Genomic DNA, 13976 nt, shown 5'->3' on the forward strand with positions numbered 1-13976 from the left:
GCCTGTACTCGTATGTCTGAATATCTTTGTTCCAAGTAATCTGCCACATGATCATCCTTTTATTTTTGCTCCCCGCTTTACCTGTAGATAAGAGCCAGGCGAGAATAAGTGAAAATAAAACCCCGCTTAGACCACAGAGCAGCATTTTTGTTGTACAGTATTCACAGCCCCAAAAAAACACATATTTTTACGGTATTAGCAGTTTCTGCCATATCTGAAATGTCATGTGATCTTCTATTTTCTTTTCACCCAGATAACCCCTGCACGTGGTAGATACTTCTCACTGTGAGAAATAAACTTACCCTAGGGCTTTATAATCCTAATAGAAAAAATAAAACAGCGAGGCAAAATTTAGAATCTGTTTCAAGTCACTATTTGTTGCTTTTTTCTATCAGTAGATGAAAATGAGAATAATGAGACCTCTGAAAACTTACTAGAAAAAAAAAAAAAGTTACTCCTTACGTTCATGTTGGGACTGATTTAGATCATTATACCCCATTTAATACTGTGCAACAGTAAGTCCAATTTTTAAAAATGACTACTGTTACTGATGATGACCAAACTCTTCATCTTGCAAATCTTCCTTAGAAATTCTTTGTTAGAAAACAAACATTTTAACACATTTCTGTTTAAAAATAATGCGATAAAGCGTGTGGGCAGCCAGAATTACCCATGTTGTGATCATCAAAACGAAATGAAGCAAAATAAAATTTAAACAGCTGATTTTCCTAGCTGGCTAGGACTTCTGGAGTCTGATTTCTTGGAGATTATCTTACTTGGACAGATTAGGTGAGGGAGATGTTAGTTATTAAATGTCAGGACACCCCTCCCATTTATTACAATTATGAATTGTAACTTCAGTCCCCATGCTCTGGGCTTTCCGAGACTCATCAGGCAACAAGATGGCATTTTCAGCTTTCCTGGCGCCAGAGAAACTGTGTAAATGTCTTTAGAGAGTATTCTTTTCTTTCCCTGTGTCTCACATCACTCAGCCTGGCCTCAGTGCAAAGGAAGATAAGGAGGGTGTCCCACAATATCTGCAAGAGTGAGGGTCTCCTTGCCCAGATATTTCTTCATGTGGTTTCCATAATCCTGCAAGGAAGACTGTAGAGCCATTTTGAAAAGGGATAAAAATCCAGTTTTCAGTCACTGGATCTGGCACATCAGTAAAGCCATGTGCCAAATTGTGTGAAAAGACCAAAACCTGAAAAGGGCCAGTGGGATTACTTGGAGAAGACCAACCATATGTTTGTTACACGTGGGATTGATTGGCCACACTCGGTGGTGTTTCATTAACCCATTTAGATTCTGCATCTTCGATAGTAAAACATCTCTCTGTATTGTGAGGCACATACCCACAGCATAAACACAGTGATATTTTCTACTGTGAAAGTGGTCATCATATCCTTCTTTCCCATTGTCTTCCTAGACCCTTTTTCTCTTCCTTCTCATAGCTTTCTGACCAGTTCTCCATCTCTTCTTTTCCTTTCCTTCTCATTTTCCACTCCATATAACTGGAGCTGCCAGTACCTTTGGCATGCCTCCAACTCACTGCTTTCCTCCGGTTGGCAGTATGCTCTGTCCTAAGGCTATACCTGACACTTTTAGGTGGAAACAGAAAAGCCTGAGACAGGTTAACCCAAGGTTCTGAGAGAGCAAGGTGTCTAACAGGACTCACCCCCCAAAATTCATTCCACTGAGGATGTTTTGCTGAAGGCATTGCACTTGAGCAAATCAAGTGTGCTTTCCCTTCACATCAGTCGTCCCTTCATCCCCTGGTTGGTTTTATTCTATACAGATGAGCAGAGATGGAAAGAAAGGCTATTTAACAGGAGCCCTCTGGCTAACCGTGCAACGACCTGGGTGGCACAATGAAAGCCCACTGCCACAGCAACGCTAACGAGTTGTACCACCGTCATATCAAAAAGAGAAAGGGAGAGTTCCTAAATACTGCTGCACCCTTTCTCCAAATAAGAATGCCTTTGCTCTGAGCAGGGGTGAGATGCTAGGATAATGCCTCCGGCCTGGAGATGCTGGAATCTGTATTTGGAATAAAGCAATGTTTGAAAAGTTCTCCATTAGTTAAGTGAGTTTTTAACCTAATTCAGCCTTAAAGAAAATAGCTACTACTCTGTGATTATTGGTTTGGTTGGGGGAGAATAAAGAAACCTTAAGAAAAAACCTCACATTTCTTGCATAGACATTTATTAAAATTACATTATGACACCTTAAGCAAAGATAGTTAGCTTGACACCATAAACAGCCAATACTGTTTTTTCCTTGGGATTTGAAAAGAGAAAAGGGATGTTGGGTTTGTGTGGTCCTGATTCTCCTACCAGGTATTAGGTTAACTTGAAATCTTAGAAATGCACTTACTGTATTTATCTGGTTATGGGAAAATCCAGGGCAGGTCCACTTGGTAGCCACCAATCATGTATCCTAAAGGGAAAAGGAGGGGGGCAGATTTAGTTGTTTAGCTTGAGGCCCAGTAGTTTCTATGAGTTTTTTCCCACAATTGGTAGTCACAATTTTAGTATTGGTTACTAGGGTTACTCTAGCCTATCCCTCACAAATAGAACTAGTGGATGAGGGAGAAAAGCTGAACAAGTTTCCAAACCTATCTCACCAACACCTCCTTAAGCCTAAAGGTAGAATCACTGAATTATTTAAATCCAGAGATAAAGGAGGACTTAGATGATCCACTTAAAAATTTTGGACCTGAGGAAATACTGTAGGCTAGGAGAGAAAAAAAGTAACCTGAACAGGTCTTCCCTGGTGGCACAGTGGTTGAGAGTCCACCTGCTGATACAGGGGACACGGGTTCGTGCCCCAGTCTGGGAGGATCCCACATGCCCCGGAGCGGCTGGGCCCATAAGCCATGGCCACTGAGCCTGCGTGTCTGGAGCCTGTGCTCCACAACGGGAGAGGCCACAACAGTGAGAGGCTCGTGTACTGCAAAAAAAAAAAAAAAAAAAGTAACCTGAACAAAGTCACAAAAGTCAAAAAGTTTTAAACCTGAAAATGGGGCGTGGGGGGTTAGGAGGGACATAACTCTGCTTTTTTAAAATCTGTTTCCATTTTTTTGGTTGTCTTACTCTTAAATTTTTATTCTCTCCCTATAGGAAGAGGGCAGAGTCTGATTCTAGAAAGAGCAGCATACCAAACAGTAAGGAGGTCCCTTCACACCATCCAACAGACCCAGTAGAACTGAGGCGCCTTAATTTCCAAACACCAGGTAAGAGGCATGACTCCTCTTGTCCATAACGCAGCGTTTACTGAAAGTTTTATAGCCCCGTTGATATTGCCTTGAGAGGTGAATAGATCACTTTATTTCAAACAATTCTTTGTCCTCCTCTTTTACTTTACTATTATTGAGACTCACCAAAACATATGTCTTGAAAGGAAATTACATTCTTTGTGTAAATCTGAGGTGGGGTGGAAAAAAGGAAAAAAAATTCCCCTTCAAATTTTGGAAAAACTATAGTCTTAAGAATATCTACCATTTTTATGGACTTAGCATAGCTGATTATTTTCCATGACACCTATCTGGAAAGAACTCAGTTTCTCATCTTATAAAGCAAATGAATGGGTGGATGGATGGATGTTACCTCATCCATCCCATTGGGAAAGAATACATTTTTTTCTCGATTCCCCTATTAATTTGTGTCTGTGTTACTCTGAAAGAAAGGGGAAGGGAGGGAGAAAAACAAAATGAGGAAAAAATTTGTATCTTTTAAAATATTACCTAAACTAAATCTCACTGACCAATTTAGGTTTCTTACTGGGGAGACACACTAAGTGACTGAGGATAAGAAAAACATGTCTGTTTCTTAAATTAAAGAACATTAACTGCTTCAACAGAGGAAAAATATTATTCCTGCTGAGGGGCATTTTGTACAGTATTGTTAATTCAAGGCTAGCTCTATTTTGCTTTCTTTCACCTAAATCTTATTTATGCCAAATAATGAAGAGTAGAGAGCTAAAAACATAAAACGGAGTGGCACTGTCTTAATACCTAATGATAATGGACAAAATTAAAGAGCTAATCTAAGAAGTCTATTTGATTAAAATTTGATGGTAGGCCACAGCAGTGAGAGGCCTGCGTACCACAAAGAAAAAAAAAAAATTTGATGGTAGTATTGCACCCCAAATTGTTTGAAAGTTTTTCTGTGTGTCAAATGGATATTCTATTCACAGTATGGTACACCACAGATTTTATTAAACTACACATTTGCAGTGAATTTCTTTGAATAGAAAATACACAGTTTATTGTGTTTAGCATATTTTTTATCTTACATGTAGATATGTCATAGTAACTAGAAACTATTCAGTTAAAAGAAATGCCTGGCATTTTTTAATGTGGCTATACAAGTTATCATAGAAGTGGGTTGTCTTTTAAAATTCTATCTCAAATGAGGCTTGTTCTTTAAAAAGCAAAAGATATACCTTCATCAGCATAAAAAGTAAAAGAAAATTTTCACATGGCCAAAAATCTCCCATATGGGAATTTATTTAAAAGGCTGAGTATAAAGGCGACAGTAGCCCCAAAAGAAGAAAGCCAGTGGGAGTGCTATCCCTCACCACCCCCAGCACCATCAGAGAATGTTTCCAGGCATAAACACATGAATGGCAACTGTGTAGAAAGGATTATTAGGAGAGTGCTGGTGGCTGCAGGTAGGGAAATATAAATGCCTTTAACCAAGACACCTCCATGTTCAAGAATTCTATAAAGAATCTAATTTCCCCAATGTATGTGGGAATATGAGATCCATTTATAGAGAGAACCTGCTAAATTCCATATAAGTCACTGGAAAGGAGAATGAAGGTTACAACTAAAGTGACATTGCTTATATCACCCATGGCTTTACCAAATTAAAATGGGGACCTAGGTATATAAGAAGGTATCATTTAACTAAGATTAGACTTCTCACCTCAAATGGATAGTAGAAAAAATTAGACAAACAGTAAAAAGGAGAGGTGATTTAGTAGAGGAAGAGACTAGAACAGGAGAAATTGTCCCAAGATCCTAGCACATCTGTTCACTGAGGCAGCATTATGTTGTACTCAGGTACGCAGTCTGCTTAAGCCTGATTTGTTGAAATAGTCTACGTGCCTCCCAAGCTCTGTGATGTGGCCTGCTGTCCTGAAAATTTGACCAGTGTACACAGAAAATTGTACCTAGCTGTCAATGTGAGATTCATAGAAACGTTACAGTTTTCTTCAGCCAGTATGGATTCCAGCCAGTGGCTATGAATTCCCTCAATTACTTGCCAACGGGATGAGAGCACAAGTTGGGATTGTTAACCAAGTAACTGTGTTGTGCTATTTCTTCCTCCCTGATTCACAAATAACCAAGGGCTTTCCTGGATGATGCAATAAAATGATCCTTTTATTCTAAAGCAGCTTTCTTAAGTGTTGCACAGGAAACAATTTTAAGTTTTACTTATTTTTTTGGATTTTAAACCATTCGCCCTTCACTTTTTGAAATGTGCTTTTATATACAGCATACCTTTGGGGATATAATTATCCACAAACATTACAAAATTTGACAATGCTTCTTAATGGCATGAATAAGTAGGGGATTAAGAATCCAGGATTTTCAATGAAATCAGAAACCTGTGATTTATATAACCAGCCCCTAGCACAGAACTTGTTCATGAAAGCAAATTGATTTCCACTTCTGATGGGTCTGTTGTAGATGACAAAATATCAAACTAACATTATCACTTGAAATTCAGTAGGTCTTTCAGAAGGTAAAGGAAACATATTGCTTAGTTCACTGATTCTTAGTTCCACTTTCCTTTAAAAATATTCACCTTGTGAATGAAATATCTATTTACATTTTAAGTTACTTATTCTTGTTGGAGAGTCTAGGTTTAAAGAGTCAGACTTTTTTCCCCCAAATTCTCCTTCATATTTAAAAGATACTGAAACATACATTTTAAATTTCATATAAATACAGTATTCTGACATTAAGTACTTCAAAGAATTCTTTCCTTAATTGCAGTACCACAAACACATCTGTCTGTGGGTCAAGGAAAGGAAAAGGTCAGAATTTTGTCCCTTGCCGCTCAGCTAAGGCACAAAGTGAAGACACTTATAAAAGATGCTTTTAGTGAAACTTCTATTAAGCCTTACACATCTTTGTAGACAGTGGGAACTGGGTATGTGTTAGGACGGCTGAGAGATGAGTTACATGTTAAACAAAAATGAACTCTTTTTGTTGGGAGGAAAGCTTTTCTTTTTTTCTGTTAAAAAAATTTCCAAGTCATTTTATAATCCCCCCCCATCAACATTTCTTAATTATGTTTATTGAGGAAAATTTTTTAAATAGAAAATAAGCTTGTTAACAATTGTTACACGTAGGTTATGGCTATACAGTTGTGCATTATATTATTTACATTTTGTGTGTGTTTGAAAAGTTTCATAAGTTGTAAAAGGCAAAAAAAACACTTTTAGAAAATAAAAATTATTCTTCATCTCACCACTTATTTTTCTTCTTTTGAAATATTTAAAATAAAAAGTAAACGATTTCCTATAACTACTCCAATTTGACCCTCCAGAAATATCTACCATATAGAGAGCTCCATGCATATCCTTCTAGAATTTTTAATATGTATATACAGTTCTTTAAATGATAAAATATATAGCAGGTATATAGATAGATGCATATACATGAAATTTCCTGCTTTACCATTTAACTACATAAAAATAGACCTGTTTCCAAGTTATTGTATTAGGTTTTACCTCCTTTTTAACAGGTGAGAGTATTGATGCTATTCTGTTCTACAGATGTCACAAAATATATGAACTCAATCCTCATTAATGGATGCTAAGTTATTTCCTGTATTTTGCTCTTACAAATAATACTGTAATCAGCAGTACTGAGCCCAGATCTTTTCACATCTTGTTGTTATTTCTGTATGATAGACACCTGGAAGTGTGATGGCAGAGTCCTAGGGTAGGCACATTTACCATTTTGATAGAGACTGACAATTACAAATATTTTTGAAGTATTGTAAAAAGCTTTCACGTACTGAGTAGCCCCTCTGGGCAGTGGCCTCTAGAATTGCACAAAATGACTAAGATAAATATAATACTGTCAAAAGATGGTGATTTATCAGAAAACCAAAGAAATGACTGATGATATGTGTTCCAATTTCTACTTTTTCCAACAAAGCAAATTTAGAAGTTCAGCATCTTAAAGAAATAAGCTTTTTTTCTAGTATAAAAAAAGGAGTAAAGGAACATATAACTAATTGCATCATGTGGTACACTAGTCACCACCTTTCTTGGTGCCTGCAAACTTCTCCCCAAGGACCAAACCACTTTGGTTGGTCCAAAGTTTTTAGAATTTTCTTTTCCTGCAAAATTCTTTCTCCCAGTATCTGTACCCCTTCCTCAGAATCCTCCCTTCCCCCACCAAAAAAAAAATTTTTTTTTCAAACAAAAACAAAACTCTACTGTTAGGGGCTTCCCTGGTGGCACAGTGCTTAAGAATCCACCTGCCAGTGCAGGGGACACGGGTTCAAGCCCTGGTCCAGGAAGATCCCACATGCCACGGAGCAACTAAGCCCGTGTGCCACAACTACTGAGCCTGCGCTCTAGAGCCTGCAAGCCACAACTGCTGAGCCCACATGCCACAACTACTGAAGCTCGCGTGCCTAGAGCCCATGCTCCACAACAAAAGAAGCCACTGCAATGAGAAGCTCGTGCACTGCAATGAAGAGTACCCCCACTCACTGCAAGTAGAGAAAGCCCGCACGCAGCAACAAAGACCCAACACAGCCAAAAATAAATAAATTTATAAAAAAACAAAACAAAACAACTCTACTGTTTGTACTTGCACCTTTTAGGAAAAGAGATTAAAAAATAGATGATCAGATGTTACAATATAAAAGCCTCATTTTCATTTTGTGGATGACCTTAATATATTTTGCCCTAAAGCATACATGGATGGTAAGAGATTGATGGGCTGTGAAAAACAAAAACAAACTCATAAAAAGTTAACGTATCAGAAATAGCAGTATCAGCAGCAGAAGTGTCTGCACAGCAACTGAGTGGTTTTGAAAGCTCTTGAGACATCTCTTCTGATGCATTAGTAGTATTAAATGGATCAGGGCTAACAAGATCCATCTTTATATATATCTCCTTATATTCATATTTTGTATTGTAGGAAACTAAGGCATATGTTCTAGATTAAGAACACCAGATGTATTCTTTTTATCTTATATTTCAGAAACATTGGTTCATTGAATCTATGGTATATAAATGGTATATTTCTGATATAAAGAAACATAGTTTGTTCAAATTCTTCAGTTTGAGAAATCCCACATAAAAATGATTTTTAATTATGCCATATAGTGCTTACCTGAAAAAGCACTCTTGTAGTATCTTTCCCTTAATGATGATCCTAGTCATGGATTAAGTCAAACTGTCACTGTTGTACCAACAAGCAATTATACCTTACAAATCAATCTTCTCGTTTGTCTTTAATTTACCATTCATTTGTGAGGCACATTGTAAACATAGAGTATTTGTAGTTATTCAGGTTAGGCTAAGTAGTACATATTATGTTAAAAGCTGAAAAATATTTTATAAACTAAGTTGCTATGATTTCTTAAGTCAGGTAGGTATACTTCTGATTTGATGAACAAATTAACTTCTCCCTGTTCCATGACCACAACCTGTTCTTCAGCCTTTATCACAGTTTGTTGGAAAGGAAAACCATGAAGAGAGTATTACTGCATTATCACACATAAATATTATCAGGAAAAATCATCTAAAAGATGTTCTACCACTCTTAGTGACCTTAAAACCTCCACTTAACAAAACTGTTAATAAAGTTGTAAAGTGCCTGTTGGCATTTAATACAAGGTTAAAAAATATGGCAAGTATTTGATAAACATTTCTCTACAGATAAAAAAGTCATTTGAAACTTACTGTTGGTTAGATTACTGACCAAGTAAAATAGAACATTTGAAAAGCAAAAACATGGGAAATTAGGGTTTTAAAAAAAAATTTTTTCTGCTGAATAGCATTACAGTTTTTAACATGAACTAAAGGTATACATTCAAAATATTTTCATGGAAGCTCACAAAGTTTTGGTAAGAAGTGACTAAAAAATGCAGGTGTGTGTATAAGTGCCCTTTACCTGTCCCCACCACTCACACAGGCATACCTTCTAAATGAAGCTAGTACGTTATTGACACATTTTCTCCAACTGAGGGTAATTTATGTTCCTTTGTTACTGAATAAGTAGCCCAAACAGTTTCACAAGCCCATATTATGTAATTTATGTTCCTTTGTTACTGAATAAGTAGCCCAAACAGTTTCACAAGCCCATATTTATGTACATGGCAACACTCTCCCTGGGGTGTTCAATGATTTAAGAGACAACATAGCATAATGAGAAGTTCCCTAAATGAGAACTGACAAGGTCTGGGATCAAATTCCCCACCTAGCCATAGTTTTACTGATAATGATGACCTTGATCAAGTCCTTTTACCCCTCTGAGCTTCATTTTCCTTACTGGTGGAATTAATGCAAGAGGGGAGGGGAGGATAGATGAACCCACAGAGAGTGAATCATGCGAGAAGTATACACTGTCCCGTTCCCCAGCCCCCCGCCAGCGTCTCTCCCAGTGCCTGTGGACACAAACATGCTTCCTGTCACTCTCAACCTTCTTTAATTTTAATTCACACACCAAAGGAACATTTTGCTCTTCTAAAACAGAGATCACAATCTTGTTAGCCAAATGTGGCCTCTGAAGGTCTTTTCTTTGACCCCTACTGGATTTCAACAAAATTTTGAGTCAGTAGTGAAAACAGAGGTAAGTCACATAATTATCTGGGTTTTCACTTGCTGTTGAGAGCCTGAGAAGCCTCGCCCTCTTGGCTCTGTAGTTCTACCTGAAAGATATCTGCTAGAGTTTTGCACCCTTCTAGAAGTTCTCCACAGTCTACACCAGCCCTAAGGATGGCCCTGACATTGACACAGAGTTCAGCTGCCATTCATCTAAAGCTTATTATTTTTTTTAAAAAAAAAATAGAGAAATATTTCTCTTTCCTGAGACGCCACTGAAAGCAGAGAAATGAAAGACAGCTTGTTGCACAAAAGGTTCCTTGTTGCACAGAAATGGGGGGGAGCATATTACTTGTGAAAGTGCTTACTGTTCAGTACCTGGTTATCTGTAATCATTTACCTAACCGACCTGGCCGCTTGAGCCACTGGAAACCTTGACCCCTGCTTGAGGAGATCGTAACTTCCATTCTAGAAATAAAACAGTAAAGATGCCAAACCCACTTAAGATTTTGTTATTGACTAGATGGGCTAAAATATACAGGTCACTTAACTTTTCTAGACTTCAGAGCCCTCCTGTATAAAATGAAAATGCTGGACTAAGTAATCTCTAAGGCACCTCTCAGTTTACAATGCCACGATTTTAAAGTTTTACATCTTATAAGGGAGCCAGCATGCAGTTACTGTCACAAATATTTACCCTGTTAAAAGTAGCCATCATGTTTTCTCCTCCAACCTAAGGCAGATTTCAGTGACTACATCTGTCATTTTTCATGTTGACAGTGTATATTGTGGTATCTTAGCTTCAGAATGAAAACTCTGCTCAGATGCAACGTGTGCCTTTAAAATGCATTTATGTTGTGCATTTGTAGCTTTGAACTGATGAGGTCGTGACCCTGGCAAGTCCTCATCAGCTGTGAGCTGCACTTCAAGTTCTTGTTAATAATAGCTAAAGCACTAAAGCTTGCTAATGGAGACTTAGAGCAGGTTCAAGGGTATCACCAGGAGAAAGCTGATCTCATTCTCATAAACTCTAATTCTTGAAGGAAAAAAATAAAGTTACAGCCCCCTGCCCCCATCAAAAATTCCCAAAGGACTGAGACTCATTACCAGGGAACTTTAAAAATATCAATGTCTGGCTCCCATACCCAGCTATTCTGAGTTAATTGGTCAGGTGTGCAGCCTGGAAAGAAGGAATTTTAAAACACCTCAAATTGTGCTATTGTGAAAACAACTGTTCTAATAAAACGTTGCTTCACAGACTGTGAGCAAAGCCAGGTTGCCAGACAAAAGATTGAAAAGAGACCACAGTGAGGTCAAATTCATAGTTTTCTTAGTGTCTGCTTTTTCATTCAGATTCTAAAATGCTTGATTATATCCTGTAAATTTTTTTTCCACGTTGGACAATGGAGAAGTTTGGGGAGAATTGTATAACACTATTTTGCAACAGACCCTTGGTGATTATTTTTTGATACGACCTAGAGTTTCATGTTAAATAATAAATGCTGGAGAAGATGTGAAGAAAAGGGAATCCTCCCACACTGTTGGTGGGAATGTAAATTGGTGCAGCCACTATGGATAAGAGTATGGAGGTTCCTTAAAAAAGAACCTAAAAGTAGAGTTACCCTGTGATCCAGGAATGCCACTCCTGGGCATATATCCAGAGAAAACTCTAATTTGAAAAGACACATGCACCCCAGTGTTCACTGTAGCACTATTTACAATAGGCAAGACATGGAAGCAATCTAAATGTCCATCAGAAGATGAAAGGATAAAGAAAATGTTGTATATATATTCAATAGAATACTACTCAGCCATTAAAAAGAATGAAATAATGCCATCTGCAGCAACATGGATGGACCTAGAGATTAGCATACTAAGTGAAGTAAGTCAGAGAAAGACAACTATCATATCACTTACATGTGGAATCTAAAATATGATACAAATTAACTTCTTTACAAAACAGAAATAGACTCACAGACATAGAAAACAAACTTAAGGTTACCAAAGGGGAGAAGATGGGGGGAGGGGTAAATTAGGAGTTTGGGATTAGAAGACACAAACTGCTGTATATAAAATAAACAAACAACAAGGTTCTACCATATAGCACAGGGAATTATATTCAATATCTTGTAATAAACCATGATGGAAAATAATAAGAAAAAAGAATATGTATAACTGAATCATTTTGCTCTATACCAGAAACTAACAGAACACTGTAAATCAACTACACCACTTCAGTAAAAAATAAAATAAAATAACATAATGAAAAGGAATAAGTAAATAAATAAGAGTTTCATGTTGGAGGAGTTTCACTCCACGTTTATTCTTCAGCATAATTTTTATGTTGACATTTATTCATTTTGAATACATGATATAAGATCATAATTTGGTTAGCTAATGAAAATTGTATTAAACTTAATTCAGAAAGTTGACAATTCAACTGCATATATTTTCTGTTTTGTAGAATGTAAATTCTCCCCACCCCTCAAAGAAAAGATACAGTTACTTTTAGAACCTTTATGTATGAACTACATCCACAAGACCCTTCTCTGCTCAGACATCCTATCCAGTTGAGGAAGAAATGAGTTATAAAGAAGGAAGTGACTCCAGAATTTATCTAGCCCCACATTTTTATTTCACAGAAGAAGAAACTGAGGTGCTTGATAACAAAAAGTTTGTCCCTATTCGTAGATGGCAGACCTAGAAGTAGAATTCATATTCAGTATACTAGTCCATGATTTCTTCTCCTGAACCATCAGATTCCCACAAAGCTTTCCTCCCCTTTCTGTGAAACATCCATTCTGCCATTTTTACTCGTCCTAGAACTTCAGTGCAATACTGTCAAGTCTTAAATAATGATTCTTGAACGGCAGAATATCGTTGCATGTGCTATATACATATCCTGAATTAGAATGTAATGGATCAGTGCAGGTTTGCTTGGATTTCTCTGTAATTAGCTTCCAAAGTAATACTTCCAGACCATGTGCCAGTGCATGCCAGAAGTAAATGTGCTGATCGCGTCTTTGGTTGATTATGACGGTCTTCTACTGCTGTTATACTAATACTTTTCCCATCTCCAATTGGCTTTACTTTTTGCAGCTTTGAGCAGTAATTCAGTCCCCTACGCCTCCCTGATGGGCTCTGTGTCCTCCCTCTCTAGCCAAACCACCACTCAGTCCATATATGATAATAACTCTCTCCCACGATTCGCTCGAAAAGGTCTAAACATCTTTGTCTCTATTATTTTCTCTGTTAAAGCACTGTAATGGATGTCCACATCATTCCATTTCCAGATAAACCTAGAGTCTCTTGTGGCTTTGCATTTCCACTCTTGTCATTGGGGGCGCCTCATCTGGATAAGATCACTTTAATTGTTAGACCACCGTCACCCACCCTCTCCTTCCACAAAATGTAAATGAGTTCAATTCTACCATCTATAAGGAAAAGTTTCAGAAATGGGTTCCAACATTTAGGTCCAAATGCATAATTATATCAGCAACAAAGAGTTTCTACTTCCAAGCTGACTCATTTTCATTGGATCGTCCATTAACATTTTAGCTGACTGAAAACAGACTTTCATAGCCATGAACACTAAAGTACCACCTATCACAGCACAATGCTAAAATGATTGGAAGAAGCAAAATAGTTTTTTTACCTAACTTACCAAACCATTGATAATTCAGCATTTGAGACAAAGGAACTCACTGGGTGGCTTTCAATAACAGCACAATATCCAAAATACCCATAAAGTAATTACACCTTGTGTTGACTTAGTGGTCACCATACCACAGCCTGACACCCTCCAAAGAGTCCCAGGGATGGCAGAATGTCAACATGGCTTCCAGTTTGAGCCCCTCCCTCATTCTTTTTCTACGTCAGAGGCTTCCCTGGGGGCATGCTAGTTCACGTTTTTCTAGTCAGCTGGAATTTGCATCTTTAAGACATGAGTCAGCAATGCTGTCCCATGGTGCTCTTGAAAAATTAATCAGAAGTAACATGTAAATCACATGAAAAGTGAGAAACCATTGTACAGCACAGGAATCACCAAAATTGATGGATTATTTTTAACAGAATCTATGAATCTAACATACCTTCAGCTGGCAGACTGAACTAAGATGTATCACCCACTGTCATTGTTTTCTTTCTTTTTCTACCTTCTTTTTCCTCTTCAT

The 13976-nt window shown here is 37.5% G+C and overlaps 1 protein-coding gene across 9 annotated transcripts in view; it reads left to right on the forward strand.

The window, feature by feature from the left end:
* The window catches only part of PTPRD (protein tyrosine phosphatase receptor type D), a 534283-nt gene that overhangs the window by 414330 nt on the left and 105977 nt on the right, over positions 1-13976 (forward strand). For all 9 annotated transcript variants that reach the window (XM_060102137.1, XM_060102140.1, XM_060102139.1 and 6 more), the window contains one exon: positions 3123-3235. In XM_060102137.1, the coding sequence (XP_059958120.1) occupies positions 3123-3235 (113 nt within the window). The remainder of the gene's footprint in view (positions 1-3122; positions 3236-13976) is intronic.

This window comes from Mesoplodon densirostris, chromosome 6 (genome assembly GCF_025265405.1).
Source record: "Mesoplodon densirostris isolate mMesDen1 chromosome 6, mMesDen1 primary haplotype, whole genome shotgun sequence".
NCBI classification, from domain to species: Eukaryota; Metazoa; Chordata; class Mammalia; order Artiodactyla; family Ziphiidae; genus Mesoplodon; species Mesoplodon densirostris.